We start from the raw sequence: 17857 nt of genomic DNA, 5'->3' as shown, positions 1-17857 counted from the left end.
CAGACGGCCACACCTCCTCCTTTCACACTGCTTCCTTCCTTCATATGTCAAAGATGGATAACCCATTTGTTTGACAACACACATTGGAAACGTCAGGAATGTGTTGAGGAAGTCACTGTATTACCTTTAAATAAGTGAATAATCGAGTAGTTCAGCCTTTTTTTTTTTAGGGGGCGAGGCGTGTCAGGTCGGTTATATTTGCGTAAATTCCAAATGAACTCCTCTTTTACTCTTACTGCTCTGACTTTATCTCAACTCAAGTTATCTGAGAGCTCCATGATGATGATTGTCACGTTCTCTCTCTCTGTTCATCCATTGGGACGCATCTTGGCTTTCAGTGACACTTATTTTCCACTTGTTCTATCATCCATCCCAGTGTCTCTGTACAGGTAAGGGTGTGAATGAGTGAATGTTTCCTTCTTTGTTAAGATCAATTCATTATTTATTAACAGTATCAAATGTATAGAGAATCAAAGGAGAGCTCATTTATAACAACATGTCTCTGTGTAATGATAAAAATCAAGGAAACATTCCCAGGATTTTTACAGTAAGGAACATAATAACTGTAAGAAACGATAATTAAACATTCTATTTTTTTTTATATATCCGGGTGGCTCACATATATTAACACTCGTCCTTTAGTTCTTTGAGATAGACTGTCCTGCAATTATGTTAATTTTCCTTCTATTTCCTGGTGTGACAAAGCACCTCCCCTGTATTTATTCACACAGTAAATTTTTATTTTGTATGGGTAAAATATAACAACACATCAAGGTGGACATTTTTTATTTATTTATTTAAAATCAGTTATTTGTTGGTAAAATAATTAAATTCAGAGTCAAAGTAAACCCATGTTATTCTGGGACATCTGGATTTCACACCACAGCTGGATCATTTTTGCAAATGGTTTAAGAAGTTGGTTTAATAATTACAGAAGAAGCAAATGACTAAATAAGCTTAAATTCATTTTACTCGTTTTATAAAGGACTCAGTGGCCAAGACAACAGAAGATGTTTTTGCAACTATTCTATAAGCTGGAAAAATTATATATTTTATTTGATTGTTTTTTTTGTAGTGCCTGTTGGTCAAGGTAAGGGCTTTTTTTTTTTTTTTTTTTGCTGGTCGTATAAATCAGGTGATTCTCAGACTACAACATGTTGGAGAGAGGTTTGCACCACATGAGTGAAAGACTGAATGTATCTTCTTGTTTGCATGGTCCAAGTAGCTTAAATGTACATTATATACTGTATATATTTCAAGTAGTTGTAAGAGAAGAGTGAGAGTTATAAAGGCACTTTAGCTGTAATTGTATAGTTACTTTTCTCATAGATGACTTCTTAGGTTGTTGAACACTTAAAACCATGTCAAATGTCTATTTCTCTGACTGCATTGTGTCCACTTACAGTCCATGTTTGATTGATGCCTTATTATCTTTTAATCAACATGTTGGTGTATAGGCTACAGTATATTGTGCATGACTAAGAATTATAGTGACAGAACCATATACATTCCTCTCCCGGCTTAAAGGATTAATAGGAATAATTGCATGTGCACCAGGAGGTTGTAATTTAGTGAGTTACCCCAAAGATCAAGGGTTCCCTAATGACTATGCTGATGTAAAAAGATAGGCGGATACCAAAGTTTGTCACATCTCGTTAAGTAGTTTTTTGGCCACTTGCTCTCATAGTGGCCCCACGACAAAAGAAGGGGTGGAGCCTATGTGAACGCCACGTGCCCGTCAGTGACCTAAGACTTTTGTCATGTTGTACGCATGCCCTCGCGCTTTCCGAAAATGTATAGTTTATGGTACGCAAAAAGGGGGAATCATTGTTATTGTGCTGGAATATTATTCTTTCTTTCTTTCTTTCTTTCTTTCTTTCTTTCTTTCCCGGTGTCGGAACCAACTCACCTACTTTTCACCCACTGAACCATTATGAAGGGTCATAAAAATTAAAACAATATTCAATCGTGCACTTCTCTAATTTCTGGCTATTTCACATTTTAAAAATGCAAAAATTTGACTCGCCAGCGCCCCCCAAGTACGCCAAAAATGCATTACGAGATAGGAATTGCCAAAAAAATTAATTCATCGGATAATCATGACAATTGACACAGAAGTGGACCATGACAAAAATTTCACGATGACCACGCCAAAAACACACACAGGAAATCCAGAATCTTGAATTGAAAATTGAAAATTGCAAAATTGCTATTTTCGCTGACGTTGTATTTTAACCGACTTCTCCTACGGTGTTTCACACTTTTTTACCCAACAAAAACTGGACTGTTGTTACTAATTGGAAATACATAATAATATAATGAAGAAATTCACATTTTTGATGACAAATTCAAATGAGACACCCAGGGTTGTTGCTCAAAGAAGGAAAAGAGGGATACGTGGGTCACGTGACATGTCCTACAATTTCAACTGAAAATGAATAGAAGCAGCAAAACTCTCATAAAATATGAAACTTTGTAATGAAATGACTGAAAATTAAATGAAATCATAGCTTTTTAAAGCCTTTACAACTGTTGTAATTTTAATGCACTGCGCGTTCTGTTATCCGACAGAATGTAGTCATCATCATCATCATCATCATCATCATCATCATGATCATCATCACTCTCCTTCTGACTGCCCTCCATAAAAACAGTAGATGTCAATGTATGAGGCTTTCTCCTCTCTGCCAGGTCCTGCCTGTGATTGGTTGTTTTCATTGCTTGCACTACTTCCTGGTCCTCTCTGTCAACACGCTTTTCAAAAGCTGGAGGTCTAAAGTTTTTAGTACCTGTTTGGAAGTGTTAAGTTATTAATTATTCTTCCCCATATTTCTGTTTTTTATCATTCGCCAAAAATCAGATGACCTCCTGCACAAGCTTCTCTTACGGTTCACACTCAGTCTAGATTTTCTTTAAAGTAAGGCTTGTAATGGAGCTTATTTGACACTTTGAATGCAATGTAAAAACAATGGCTCATATTCTGCACGACAGTCTTAGGAGCTATCTATTAATGATGGGAGATCTGTCAGAAGAACATCTGTCGTCTCATCAGGAGCATGTCCAGGTGTTGTAGGGAGTGCAGGCACGTGGATAATGAGCCTTATTCTGACTTGTCTTGAGGAATTTCCACAGAAGTTGGATCGGTCTGTGATCTGATTTTTCTGCTTTATTTTTCTAAATCCAGACCTTGTTTTGATTTTAATTGATTATTCATATATGTTAAGTTTGTTCTCAGTGCATTCCACTATGTGATGAATAAAAGGTTTTTAACTGAAATATTTAGTTATTTAAAATCGAGGATGTGTTGTTTAAAAGCGACGACCGTGGCTCAATGGGTCGTCCAATAACTGAAGGGTTGGGGGTTCGTATCCCGCTCTATCCAAGTCATTGTCGTTCCTTGGGCAAGGCACCTTACCCACATTGCCTCGTATGAATGGATATGAATTGTGCATGAATTGTGCATGAATGTTGGTGTTGGTCAGAGGGGCTGTAGGCACAAAATGGCAGCCATGCTTCTGTCAGTGTGCCCCAAGGCAGCTGTGGCTACAATGCAGCTTACCACCACTGGTATGATTGGTGTGAATGAACAATGGTTTCTGTAACGCGTTTCCGAGCAGTGTATTTCAACATTAGAGGATTGTTTAAGATGGATGTGTTTAAGATGACAGAACAACAACTAAGAGGTAAATGGGCGAGCATTGTGGTGAGACAGCAATGGCTAGCTCTTTAGGTAACGATGAAGACATGGAAACTTTCTCAGAAAACAGACACCCTTGGTCGTACCTTGCTAGTACTGTATGTTTAGCTATTTTAAGATGGGGGGAAACCCCTAAAACATCTGGAATGAAGTGCCACTGGTGTTGTAAGTGGCACGAGATAAACATGGCCAGTAGCTATTCATCCAATCTGAAGAAGAACATTGAGGTAGGTGGACTAAGTTATACTTTTTTTTAACGCTGCTAATGAAACAGCTATACATTTAGCTGTTTCAGCCAACATACATATTTCTTAAGCTAACGTAACGTTTCAGCTAGTATCACACGTGGCGCCATTGACATGAACTCTAGTTTTACACTTGATTCATATAGTCTACTTGTTTATCAAGGTGTTTTGTTGATGTTTCATTCACCTGAAAAAGTAGATGTCGTTTTGTAACTATCCATCCATCTATTTTCAGACCCACTTGTTCCTGTTTTTCGGGGTCGTGGAGGTCTGCTGGTGCTCATCTCCGGCTCACGCTGGGCACAGGGCGGGGGTACACCCTGGACAGAGCGCCAGTCCAGCGCAGGGCAACACAGACACACAACCACTCACACTCACATTCACTCCTACGGGCAATTTAGAAACTCCAATCTACCTAACCGTCATGTTTTTGGGAGGAAGCCCACACAGCATGGGGAGAACATGCAAGCTCCACACAGAAATGACCCAAGTGTCCACCCCAGTGCTTGAACCCAGGACTCTCTTGCTGTGAGGCTGACGTGCTAACCACTAAGCCACTGTGCACCTCATTTTTTAAAACTATATTAGGATATTTACTCTAGTACATTTTCCATGGTTGACTATTATAATAACTTTTGTCAAAACTATTATATATTTGTTCATTGGTTTGTTATCATGATTACATCAAGAGTACTGAACAGAGTTTGAGATTTTATCCCATGGAAGATTCCATTACATTTTGGAGGGGATCCAGATCAACACATACTGATTCTGTATCTGATTCTCTCATCATAGTAAAAATTAAAATAAAAAATTCACATCTTGGTTTGTAATTGACCAATTTTTTATGAAATTTAATTACTTCAACTTCTTCAATTACCCAACCAAGTTTCTTCCTAATTACATGTTATATTGTTTATTTTCATAGTAAAATGGGGGTGTCCAAACATTTGGACCTACTGTATTATTATTATTATTATTATTATAATAATAATAATAATAATAATAATAATAATAATAATAATGGTGATATAAATGTATTCTAACCCTCTTTGTTTATGCTCTGTCTCTTTTTAGTTGTGGTAATTGCCCTTTTACCTTTTTTTTTTTTTTTTTTTTTTTAGAAATACTTTATACACCTCTATGACAGACTAACATTTCATAATTGTTAGATCTGTCAATGAGTATAGTGAAGCAAAATGTGAAAACCCCATCTGTTGACCAAATTACCACTAAAACTAAATCATACTTTAATCTGAAGTACAAAAGTTTGACTACATTGAAATTTACAGTCAAAATTAATAGTGCCCCCCTCCCCCACACACACTCGTTTATAAACTTGTCTATCTCTTGTATTGTTGTTGAAGATAAAAAGCCTCAGTAATTTGTTCTTTTCAAACTGTTTGTCAGTGCAAGTAAAATGACGCTTAATGTGACATGTGACAATGAAGGCGCCATGCATAATCATCAGCTCACTCCAGATAAACCAGAGTCCTTCAATGAAGTGACATGAACCCGAGATAATTACAGGAACAACAATTACATAAGTTACAGATACAAGCTATAAACATAATAATCTTACAGAAATTATCTCTCACCACACAAAAGGGGCAAGATATTGGTTAGCGTAGCTCATTTACTGTATTTAGTGGACTCAGTGAGCTGTACATTCAACAGATGGTTGATAAACGTTGCTTTTATTGATACCATTGTTTGAATGACCCCTAAAACTCATAAATATATAGCCATGGTATGCACACAAATGGGCTGCAAAGCATCTAAGCTCTATATCAGTGGTTCTAAAACTTTTTCTGGCCCAAGTACCCCCTTTATCTTATTTCTGAATGAAAGTACCCCCTTTGTCCGACTAGAACATTAGAACATTCTAATCAATTCTATCATCGTTTAGTGTGTTTTGCTGTCATTTTGTGTATTTTGTTGTTAATTGTCTGTCCTTTTTATTATTCAGTATATTTTTCTCTTATTTTGTGTGTTTTTGTTGTCGTTGTTGCGAGTTGTTGGTATTATTTAAACTATTTTCTCTTAGTGTGTCGTTTTTTGTTTCTTATGTCGTTTTGTATGTTTCTCTGTTTGTGCATTTTGTAGTGATCTTGTGTACGTTGTTGTTGTTTGTCTGTTTTTATGATTCAGTATATTTTTTCTTATTTTGTGTGTTTTTATTTGTCGTTTCGTGAGTTGCTGGTAATATTTAGTATGATTATAATTTTTAACTAAAAATAAACATCATAAAACCTAACATAATTTTCCCCTCTCTCTATCTCCAGTACTCCCTGTAGTGCCATCGCGTACCCCTATGGGTACACGTACCACCATTTGAGAAACACTGCTCTACATCACGTGTCAAACTCAAGGCCTGGGGGAAAATCCAGCATTTACAAATTCAATCACACTCCACAATATATGTCAAGGCTCATAGTTTTCCCATGCTTATATATGACATGAAGGATGCAGTTTTAAATCTCAAAATTGCTGAAAGAAGTCTTTTTTTTCCCCCAAAAATCCTGAATTTTTCCAAAAGTCTGTTATTTTCCTCAAACTATTCTACAATATTTTTCTAGATTAAATAGTAATTGGTCACAAAACGAAAGGAATTGTATCTAGTCGGCGTCTTTATGTCATTTATGAGAGGAAATGCAAACTACGGCACAATAATGTTGAAACTGCTAGTTTTTCTATCTAAAATCTGTGTACCACTTCAGATTAAACTGCTTCGTATTCGACCCGTGAACTAAAATGTGTGGCCCTCAAACAATGTTTTGAATCTACCAGAATATTGTCCAATTTAACCCATTTTTTTTGCATACAGGCATAGATTTCTCTACTCCCTCGTCCCTCACCAGGAGCCTTCAGTCTTAGGGAAATCACTTAGACAATGACTTTGATTAATGCTTCAGAACTGGGAGTGTCAGCCAAAGGAAACCAGTGAGCGAAGCACCTCCAGCTGACTGGAGACGCACACTGTTGTGCGGGATTCTCCTGCTCAACATCTGCTTCGCGTTAGAGCCCAGAGGCCAGTGCAGGAGGGCCCAAAAGTCTTTCTCGGTGGGGGATGGCAGCAGAATGCCTGCAGAAAAGCTCAGAGACTAGTGGCTTCATGGCAAAGAGTGGAAACTAGTTTACAAACACAGTCACATTTTTAAGTAACTGTGGATTCAGGTGTTTTTTTTATTTTATTTCTCACCTATAGTTGTACAGTGAGCATATACAGTAAAACTGCATGACATCAAGCTGTTATTCTTGCATTATTTATCTATAGGTCCCATGAGAATTCAATGAGAGTGCTGCTGTAAAACTGCACATTTTCACCTCAGTCCTGAAAGCTCATTATTTATTTACTGAAATGATCGTGCCATCAAAAAGAGTGAGTGCCTACAATGTGAGCTACTGGCAGGAGGGATCCTGCTCGCTTTATTATCCAAATGGAGAGCCACAGATTTAATGGGACAGCTGACATCAACAACTGTGGAGGAAAAATGCAGGCTTTGAACAGGATCTGCAAATGGCAGTGTGACCCAGAAACAGTCAAGGTTAAACAACTGTAAGATTTCTTACAAGGAGAGTGCGCAGCGATAAACAGACCACAATGTCACGTTATGTGATGCAATTGGCGACAGTGAGGCGTAATGATATTTTTCAGTGAACAAGGTCAGATTGTTGAAAAGATGCGCTGTAAACACTGGAATGAGACTTCACTGTAAAAGGCAACAAAGGCAACATGATGGTGAACAAATCGGCAGTGAATTATTTTGCACATGTACATCACATGACAGGAGTTCTCTGCGAGACACTGGGAGGGGGTCGCCAGCTGCCTTTAAGAAACTAAGAATTTTTTTTTTTGAGCCCATTTACTTATTTTTACCCTTTTTCTGAACTACACCAAACTTACCATATTTTAGCCTATTTTCATAGCCATATTTTAACTCCTTTTAATGCATTTTTGCTACATTGCTCCCATTTCTGTCACTTCTCCATCACATTTGAATGCATTTTCTGCACATTTTTTCCACTTTCAAGACACTTTTTTTAGTTATAAACCCTTTCCATCACTTTTCCCACCTAATGTCACATCTATTTCATGCTTTTTTGCCATGCAAATCCCATTCATGATTTGTCATGCCCATTATTTGTTATTTTAAACTAATTGTTCCAATATTGACACTTTGAACCCCTTTTTAAAAACAATTTTCTGTTTGTTTTTGGCTACTCTAATTTGCAACATTTAATCAAATTCTGTATTTTTTGAAATCTTATTTCACCGTCTTTTCCACCGTTTTTGGTCACTTTTAAAGATTCAAGAGTCGTATAGATTCACACAGTGGTGGGCAGTGATTAATGTTACTCTCACCAGATATGTAGCTGGAAACTAACACCACCCCTAACACATGCACCTATCTCACTCCCCCCTCTGAGCTCAGTGGGTTCACTTCCGGGCGAGCTCGCTGTGAATCATCCCCAGATGTGGTCCAGGGGTTGGATGAGGACCAGTACAACACGGATGATCCACCCAACCAATGTCAAAGGGAACGTCTCCAAGCTCCTTTGTCATACTCTGTCACCGGCTATGGGAATAACTGGATGACCCCTGAATAAACAGCCCATTGCTCAATGACATGTTTGGGAACTGTAGATGCTAAGTCCGATAAGATATAATAGAAAAGCAATAAGTGAAGAGTAACTCCACGTAATAAAGACATATCTGTCTCTTTGAGATAATACTATCTTATCACTTTCTTTAAGGACCTCACCTCCCATGCTGAAAGTATTCAGGGTTTTCTGTTTTTATCTTCTTTGTTAGATATCAGAAAGCAAATATTTTAATTATAATAACCTTTGGGATGGATCTACTTCATCAAGTACTGCTGAGGTATTCCCAGATGAATTCCAGGGTCACTTTGACAGTACTCTTTCCAATCCCACACAAACAGACATTAGAAAAGAACGCAGTTTTCCTCAAAGATGACCTTTATACATGTATAGAGCTTACAAGTTTTTCCCGAACTCCTCATTACGAGCCCACAGGATAAGTGGAACAAGCTTATCTCAAAACAGAACGTCATTTCTTGTAGCACAGGCCTGTTGTGACGTTTATCCACGTAGTTTGGTAAGACAGACGAATGCTGTCATGGGGTTGTTACTAATAAAACAATAGTTTCAGGCTACTTTTCAGGATATCATTTAGTCTGCTCTTTCAAAATACATGAGTAAGTGAGTCGGGTCAATGTGGATGTATAAATGGTGTTTGTTTGGGTGTGTGGTCACGCTGGAAGGGTGGTGCTTGCCATTGCACATCTGTGAGTAAGCAGAGAGATTTTTGTGAGATTTGGGCAGAAGCTGGGGGTAGGGAGAGGAGGACTGTGTGTGTGTGTGTGTGTGCGTGCGTACGTGTGCGTCGGGGGGGTTACACAATCACGTCATGCTGAATCCAGAGAGAGCACCATCTGTATTATGTCATGACTGCTGGGGCACTCCACCCTTTGCTCTCTATTTCTCCTTTTCCACGTCTTCCCCAGCCACTCTCTCACTCTCTCCTTCTCCTACATTTGCTGATGTTGACCTACTGGTGAGGACACAGTCACACCAGCAATAAACAAACAGCTGTCCAGCTGTTTGTTCATCATCATGCTTCTCCCCAAACCTAAGACACTTAGCGGCACAGTAGCATGTTTTTGACTTCATTGCTGCACTTTGCCCGCTGTGTCTTCTCGTGTTGTACGTAAGACCACTCGAATTGAGACCAATGCACCGACACCGAGACAAGACCAAGACTTTTGGGAGTCATTACCGGGTCAAGACCAAAACACAGACAAGACCATAAAAATAATTTTTTTAAAACCATGACAAGGTTCAACATTTAAAGGACTTTCTGTCTTTAATTTTAGTTATTTTCGTCTGGGGGCCTGGGGTGGTGGGGTTCATGGCTTCGGACGGGGGGTTCTGGGGCAGTTGTGGCGCTGGGGGTGGCTACTCTGGGGGCGGCTCTTGTGTCCTGGGTTGTTGGGTGGCGGGGTGTTCCTGTGGGTTGTTCCGCTGGCCGGTCTGGGTGCCTTGGCCTGGTTCTCTGGCCACGGCACCCTGGTTCTCTGAGGGTGCCGCTGGCGCGGTGGGCCGGGTCCCAGGGAAGGGTGAGCTGTGGGGCCTCGCCCGTGCTGGGGCCTCCCCTGGGTCGTGCTGGGTGAGGGTGTGGGGGCGCGGCCTGTGGCTCCTGTCCTGGCGGATCCGCGTCGGGGGTGGTTGGTCTGCTGGCCGGGCCCCATGGGTGCCGTGTCTGGGTGGGGGTGTCCCGGGGGTGGGTCTTTGGGTTTGGCATCTTGGGGCGCGCTCCCCCGTTGTCTGCCTGGGGACTGGCCGCGGTTCAGTGTGGCACCGCGCCTCCTTGGGCGGGGTGGGGCTGGTGGCTTGGGGCCCACTGTCCTCCGGGCTGTCCTGGCGTCGGGGGGTGTCTCGTGTCGGCGTGTGGTTGATTGGGGGTGGCCTTCGTGGGTGGGGGGGGCTCTGCTGGCGGCGTTGGTGTGGGGTCGCAATGCCTGGCTGGGGGTGCTTGGGTTAGCCTGCCTATCGGCCCGTGGCTGGCGGGGTGGTCCTGCTTGGGCAGTTGGTGGCATTCTCTCTCGTCGGGAGGGCTGGGGTGCTATGTCGTGGTGTCGTGGGGGGTGGGTGGGTTCTGCACCTTTGGCTGGGGGCTGCTGCTCTGCACCGGTTGTGTGCCGCTGTCTAGGGCTCATCGCGCAAGCGGCATCAAGAAAAGCCAAACTGGCGCGCTCTGGGGTGCTCGGTTGGTGCGTCTGGGGGTCGGCATAGCGACTTGCAGCGTCCCCTTGGTAGGCGGCTATGGGCATGGTCGTTGTCTCTGGGGGCGCTGCTCTCAGTGCTGTTTCCGTTCCTGGTGCTTCTGGCCTGGGGTCTGGTCCCTGCTTGCTCTTTTCCCATAAAAATTGACCATAATCCGCGTCGGTAGTCATTTGAATGTGAAATGTCCCGATATATTTCTGACTAGAAGTAAGATGGAAAATGTCTGAGTTTTTGCAGGTGTCTGACACATGAGGCACTGGAAAAGATTCCAAAGGAGACAAAACAATCAGTGAGCTAATGTTAAATGTTTTAAGTCAAATCACAAGATGAGTTAATCAGGAATTGTTACACATGAATTAATTAAAGTATAGCAGATCAGTGCTGGTCTCGTATGGTCTTGACAGAAGATCCAGTCTGGCCAGTTCAAGACCGAGACAATGCTCTCGAGTCCAAGGCAATACCAAGACTTTTACCAACACTAGAGTCTTCTCTCTACCGTGTGTGTGTGTGTGTGTGTGTGTGTGTGTGTGTGTGTGTGTGTTTGTGTGTGTGTGTGTGTGTGTGTGTGTGTCCATCACTTCCTGTGGCCACTCTTTGGACTGTTAGCTCTCTGTTGGTTCTTGTCTCCCTCATTTGATCTCTGCCTGTGCTCCAGCTGCACCACCTGAAAGCCCCAAGCACACAACCAGCAGCCTGTAATTAAGGACAAAAGAGTTCCCTTTCAGCTCGCCCCAAAATTACCTCCAGTCAAGGTCACGTGCCAAGGTCACAGTTGTCTCCAACTGACTGCTTTGAAGGTGACAAGCTGCACATTGTTCACACCGTGTTTGAGTTTCTTTCTGGCGTGCATGTGGTGTAGGACACACATGTACGCGCGCGCGCACACACTCAGCTGGATTTACAATAAAAGCATCCTAAAACAGCAGCCATTAAATCAGTTCCTTTGAACTCAATAGTCAATGATGACTCGACTCAACCCAACCTCCTGTGTGGTGACAAGTAATGAATGGTTTTATAATGAATGAGTCGGGACCCAAGTGGGTCATTTTATGTGCCATCAATAAAGCTTCTAAACTCCCAAATACATTGATTTCCAAACTAAAATGCAATTTAATGGATTGGTGGTTTATTCAAAATTGGATTGCAGTGGATTGTAATCAGTGACGTGCAGTTAGGGTAGGCAAGGTAGGCAGTGCCTACCCAAGGGTGAATTGATATTTTGATTATTTGTTTTAATTATAATTATTTATTTTTCAATTTCTGATAGCCTACAGTACCTATAAGTTTGAAAGTGTCAGCATTTTGGGCTTTTCATAGCCCAAATCGCTCAACATCGCTATTTCCTAACCGCTGTAAGGCAGGAGGAGGCCACACCCCTTCTCAAAGGCACGTTGCTGCTCTGCTCCCATAGCGTGTTTTTATGTGTTTGCGCATGCGCAGTCAGTTCCACAAGATGACAACCATTTACGTCCAAAGGCAGCTCCCTACGCTGCCTTTGGACGTAGCTGTGCTATGCCAAATGCTATACGTGCCTTCACAGTGCATTAGTGAATTGATATCACGTGACATTATATTTTGATAAGCGCATTGAGATGACTTTGTTGTAAATTTCGCTATACAAATGAAGTTGAATTGCATTGAATTGAATTGAATTAACACTTGCCAGCAGAAACATATGGAATTGTCATTGGTGTTGACATTGGTGGTCTAGATTTGGAACGTCCTGCCTACCCAACCCAAGTGCTTACTGCACGTCACTGATTATAATAAAACGTGTTTAAAGAAAATAAAATGTATCGTCTTGTGGGTTGGTCAGTCTTGAAGTTATGCTATGGCTTAACCAGCTGTGAAATCTCTCTTTAAGATGAGAGTAAGAAAACTTTGATAACTTTTTTAGATAAAGATCAAATGTAATAATCCATTGTGGCACAGTGTTTGAAAAATCCCTATAAAATCTTTCCTATCATGAATTGATTGTTACATTATTGTGCCATCTTTTGGCCAAAGCTTGTTAGTGATTCCTATAGTGTGATCCAGGGTGTGAAAATAAGAAAATTGCTGATGCTGTTGTAGGATAACATGACTGTGTCTGAATTAGGCTATATGCATGCATCATGTCCGTGAAGTACCGGTATCATGGCGGAGTCTTCTCTACGGTTCACCCAGTGCCTTCTGGGACTTCCAAAGTTTACAGTCAGCAAGAGCTGGTTCTAGAGGTGACTGTGTAATTCCGTTTGGAAAGAGTGTATTTAGTCAAGCCACTTTTTCTGTTCGTGCTTCTCACACACTGGAATTCGATACCAAACACAATACGTGAACTCCCGACTCTGACCTCTTTTACCGACCATCTTAAAGCTTGGCTATTTGAAGAACAACACTGTTGTCACAACAGTGCCTAAACTTGTATATTTGTTTAATGTTAGCTAATTGTTGGGGTACCATCCTCAATTTCTCCTGAGTACATACTGTACATAAACATCACTTCTTTATTATCATTACTACTACTCCCTCTTACCCATTGACATTTTTTGCAATTTATTATGTCTTTATTTAACTTTTAAGTATTATAGCTATACGTGCAAGGCAAGACACACTTTATATATATATATATATATGTTATATATTGATGTAGAGACAAAGCAAGCAGCAAACTTGTGTGTCCAAAAGAGGCATTCCCGAGTGGTGACACTATGGATGAAAAGGGAAAAAAACTTCCAAACACCTTCGAAAGAGGAACTATTCTTGCACTGGAGGAATGCTAACAACGTCTGGCAGGGAACAAGGCCAACACGAACAACGATAGAGAGGAGGAGGAATAAAAAAAAAAAAAAAAGACAACACTGACTACAGATGAGAATACACAAAAAAGGACTGTTCAGAACAACTCAAGAATGTTTGACCAGAGAGACATGTAAACCCATGTAAATTTGCGATGGTAAAACGGGACGGGACCCAGATAAGCAAACTGCTTCTCTCGTCTCCTTTTTCGGCATGCACAAAAAAAAAATGTAAAAAAAAAAAAAAAAAAAAGTGAATGTAACCATGTCGGAAATAAACTGATTAATTAAATAAATAAACATTCTTAAAAAAGGGTATTTCCAGTATCATACAATTGCCATTGCTGGTATAATGAATGTAATATGTATTGAGTATTGTGCACTTAAAATAACATTTTATATTTATTGTGCAATTTGCATTATCATTACGCACCCAACACTTTAACACTTCAGCACTCCGCACTTTAATCAACTCTTTGATATCTAATTTTAGCATTTAACACTAATGAAATACGTATAACTCCCTGACCCGTGTCCTGTTTGTTTCATGATTCACTATACTGTTTCATTGTTCTTGTTTTTTTTTTTCTGTCCTATTGTGTTTTCAACGACATGTTTTTTCTCTTTGTAATTACTCCTCCTGCCATGAAGGCAAACTGTTTTACTTGCTGTTACCGTTTTATTGATTTATTATCTTATGTTGTTGAACTCAACCTGCCAAAGGGACTAAAGATGGAAATTAGTCTTTGGCTATAATCTTGCATATTTACATGTATATGTTCATTAATATGTATTGTCCCTGTTTTAAATAAAATAAACTTAAACAATGTCATGTTGTCCTAGCATCAGCCATCACACCACAGAGTAAACTTGAAAAGGGATTCAAGATTTACGTTTCTTCCTACCTCTGCAATTTTGAAGGTAAGTGATGCTAATTCCAACCAGCCTTTTATCACAGCGGGGTTTGTTCGGAGGGTCACATGATCAACATTCATGTCAGCATTTAGAATAATGAGCGATCTGAGCATTAGTACGGGAAAGAACCAAGAGTTATTTTGTGTTTTTTCTTTCTCATTGTGTATGTTTATTGTTGTCTTGCTCGTTGTGAGGTATTTTGTGCATTTCTGTAGTCCTTTTGTGTATTTTTGGAGTTATATTGTATATTTCTGCTGTTGTTTTGCTTGCTTGTAAGTGGGTTTGCAGAGCCATTTCCATTTTTCGTGTTTTTCTTGTCTACTTTTGTCATTTTCTGTAATTTTGAGTAATTCTGTGTAATACTGTTATATTTTGTTTATTTTTGGAGCAGTTTTGTGTGCTTTTGGAGTATTTTCTATGTTTTTCTCTTGTCTTTTATTGTATTTTCCTACAATGTTGTAATTATTTGTGTTCATGTATTCTTGCTCTTGTTTTGAGTATTTTTCTGTCATTTTGTACATTTACTTTGGGAGCCGCATAACATTAGATCGAGGGCCTAACGTGGCCCCTGGGCTGCAAGTTGCATATGTCTGCCATATAGGCTATTTGGTCTATATGGGAGATGTTTTATCATTCAAGCTATTATCAGAGTCGTACTTTTACTTACCTTTATGGCTCCAAAAGGTTACTCAGCTAGTCTTCAGACTACATGTTCTTACTCAAAGCTGTCCTGTCATCTTTACTTCTTTATTAACATACGGCTCCAACTATTATACCTATTAACTACTGTAATATACCTGATGACACTCTTCAAAAGCAAAAACCTGTACTGTTTTGTTGGTGGTAGCACTGGCCTCTTATGTCGCACTGCTACCACCTACTGTTCCGTCCTTTGTAGGCCTTTTTCAGTCATGCAAAACATAGCTGCATTCCTATGTTTAAACATTTTATCTGGAGTTAAAATGAAGTTCAAGTTTAAAATATGTTCAGTTCATGGTTCACAGAAATACGAGCTTGTTCACTGAACTTTTTATTTTATTTTATTTTAACTTACGAGTCCATGCAAAACACTGCAGAAGAGAGAGACAGAATAGCCAAGTGGTGTCAAGTTGTTAGCACCACTAACAACTTGACAAAACCGGTTTTACTCTTATTGCCATTGTTGGAGACTATCTTTTCAAAAGCCATTCATTTTGCCTCTTTGTATTTCAGATGACATTACGTGATTCACAACCAGTTGTGCAGATTAACAGCTTCTGCTCTTGAGTGGCTGGTTGTGGAACTTGCAACCACTTTGTTGCATTGCTTTACCAGTCAGCCCAGTATTCTGAATGTGACATGTCTGTTGTCCCTCCTGTCCTGTCATGCACACAGACAGAGAAGAAGTGGCATGAACCTGGAATGGTTGGTATCATTTCATTGTTTAATGCGTGATTGCTTGCATCACACTTAACCAGTCACTTTTCTGGTTAAGTGTTGGTGATGGGACAGTACTGTATGAGATAGTACTGATAGCACTCTACTCCCACTATTTAATATTTTCAGTCCTGCAACACTTCAACACTTTATTATATGTATTAACACTTTTTTACATGTATATAGTACTTTGTTTGAATTCTTTTTATTTATTAATTTTTTATTCTTATTTGTATTGCTGCTAATTGTCATGTTCTTCCACACAAATATTGTTGTACTTCTGCACAATGACAAGGAAGTCTCTTTTTCTTCTAACACTACCTTTTAAATAAATAGGAAGTGAAGCCAGGACCCGTGGGTGCCATGGTTGTCACAAAGCCCAAAACAAGTGTTCTCACAGGCAGTGGAGTTAGGTATGTAACATCAAATTTAACATGTTGTAATAATAAATGCTATTGATTGTCTGAAATAATGTTATTCACAGCCAATTATGCTGGTTAAAGGGCAGTTTTGGTGTAAATTGACCCGTATCCGTGTTGTTTGAGATCGCTGTAGGCTTTCCATAGGAAGAAGAATGAAAAACTTTGACACAATACACACTGAGCTATGAACAGGGAAGTAAATCTGATCTAAGAGGGCATAGAAAGGGAAAGGCTCTATGCCCCTATAGAGGGTTTTCACGGAGCGTCATCAACCCGGAAATTGCCATTTTGGAGGTAAGCAACCGGTTTACAAACAGCACACAAATGAGCAAATCAGGAATTTCGAGAGTAAATGGTGAACTATTGCCATGTTTTTGGCTGTACTAATCAGTCAGACCGCGAAAAACGTGGCGTTTTATAGACTGCCAAAAGTTATAATAAATCACAAAAGAACAATGTCTGCATTTTATAGTCAGTAGGTCTACATCAGGAGAGCAGTGACACGAGACTAGCTCACCGTTGTTGCACCAGTTGTTATTGGTGTAAATGCAAACACCGCCGCCCTCATCTCCTGTCTTACATTCAAATCCAGCTTCAGGTTGACCAGTTTGTTCTCCAGGGAGCGGACATTAGAACGCAGGATGGAAGGAAGCCGATTGGTACTGCCAAAAACACAGCAATTGTTCATCATTTTGTCTCGAAATTCAGGATTTTCTTGTCTGCGTGCTGTGTGTAGACCTGCTGCTTTATCTCCAAAATGGCTACTTCCGGATTGATGACGCGCCGTGAAAACCCTCTATAGGTCAGCATAAGTTACCTGTCCAAAATTCGGTCTATGTTATGGCCAATTTTCTTGTTCTTTTTCCTATGGACAGCACGCCGTGACCTCAAACAACAGGGCTATGGGTCAATTTACACCAAAACTGCCCTTTAACAGACTACAATGTTTTGTAAAAATGTTATTGGGTTATGTTTTTTCAGATTGATTCCTGCCTACACTGGAATGAAACCAGAATCTCTTCACAGTCACACCTCCCTGAGGAGGCAACAAGATGCTAAAGCACAACACCTGAGTGGCATCACTTAGGAGAGAAAGAGCGACTGCCTCACATTTCAGAGAGATGAGCCAAGTTAGAGGTCCAAGCACAGCAGTCAACTTCCACTGCGCCCCCATGTGGACGAAGCTGGTATGCCTGTGACATGAACATAATGGAGACAAGAACTCATAATAATAACCACATCAACTTGTACTATCCAAATATAGTAATTCCAGTTTGTTTCCTCCATGTCATTAACCAGCATTTTTAAAACATGTTGAATAGAAAAAAACTTAGTTATATTTTCTCATCTTGTACTAATGAGGCTTTTTCTCATTTGGTCTAAAAACACAACAGTGGAAATTTTGAATTTGAGTTATTCCTAAATCTCTGTTTTAGCTTTGTTAAGCTTGAGCTATTGGCCTGAAAAAGACGACAAAATTAATTGGTGATATAAGCCTTTTAAAAAAATGTTTGTAAGATTTAGTCCATCCCCAATCCTTTATATTATCGGATTATAAGAGTGACATTGAAATAT

General features: G+C 40.0%; 1 protein-coding gene and 1 long non-coding RNA gene across 2 annotated transcripts; one reads left to right on the top strand and one right to left on the bottom strand.

Annotated features, from left to right (window-relative positions):
- Nucleotides 1-9875: 9875 nt before the first annotated feature.
- LOC114470772 (basic salivary proline-rich protein 1-like) lies at nucleotides 9876-10799 on the bottom strand. The gene is made up of 2 exons (XM_028459103.1): nucleotides 10631-10799; nucleotides 9876-10543 (listed from the first exon to the last, which is right to left on the bottom strand). Exons 1-2 carry the CDS (start codon nucleotides 10797-10799, stop codon nucleotides 9876-9878), a joined length of 837 nt encoding a protein of 278 aa, XP_028314904.1.
- A 4982-nt stretch (nucleotides 10800-15781) lies between these two features.
- On the top strand, nucleotides 15782-17744 carry LOC114471347 (uncharacterized). The gene is made up of 3 exons (XR_003674959.1): nucleotides 15782-15848; nucleotides 16197-16273; nucleotides 17264-17744. It is a non-coding gene; the product is annotated as an uncharacterized LOC114471347 (long non-coding RNA).
- The last annotated feature ends 113 nt before the right edge of the window (nucleotides 17745-17857 follow it).

The sequence above is a fragment of the Gouania willdenowi genome, chromosome 10 (assembly GCF_900634775.1).
Source record: "Gouania willdenowi chromosome 10, fGouWil2.1, whole genome shotgun sequence".
NCBI classification, from domain to species: Eukaryota; Metazoa; Chordata; class Actinopteri; order Blenniiformes; family Gobiesocidae; genus Gouania; species Gouania willdenowi.
The sequence above is the reverse complement of the archived record's forward strand: the minus strand, read 5'-3'. Positions and strand labels throughout refer to the sequence as shown.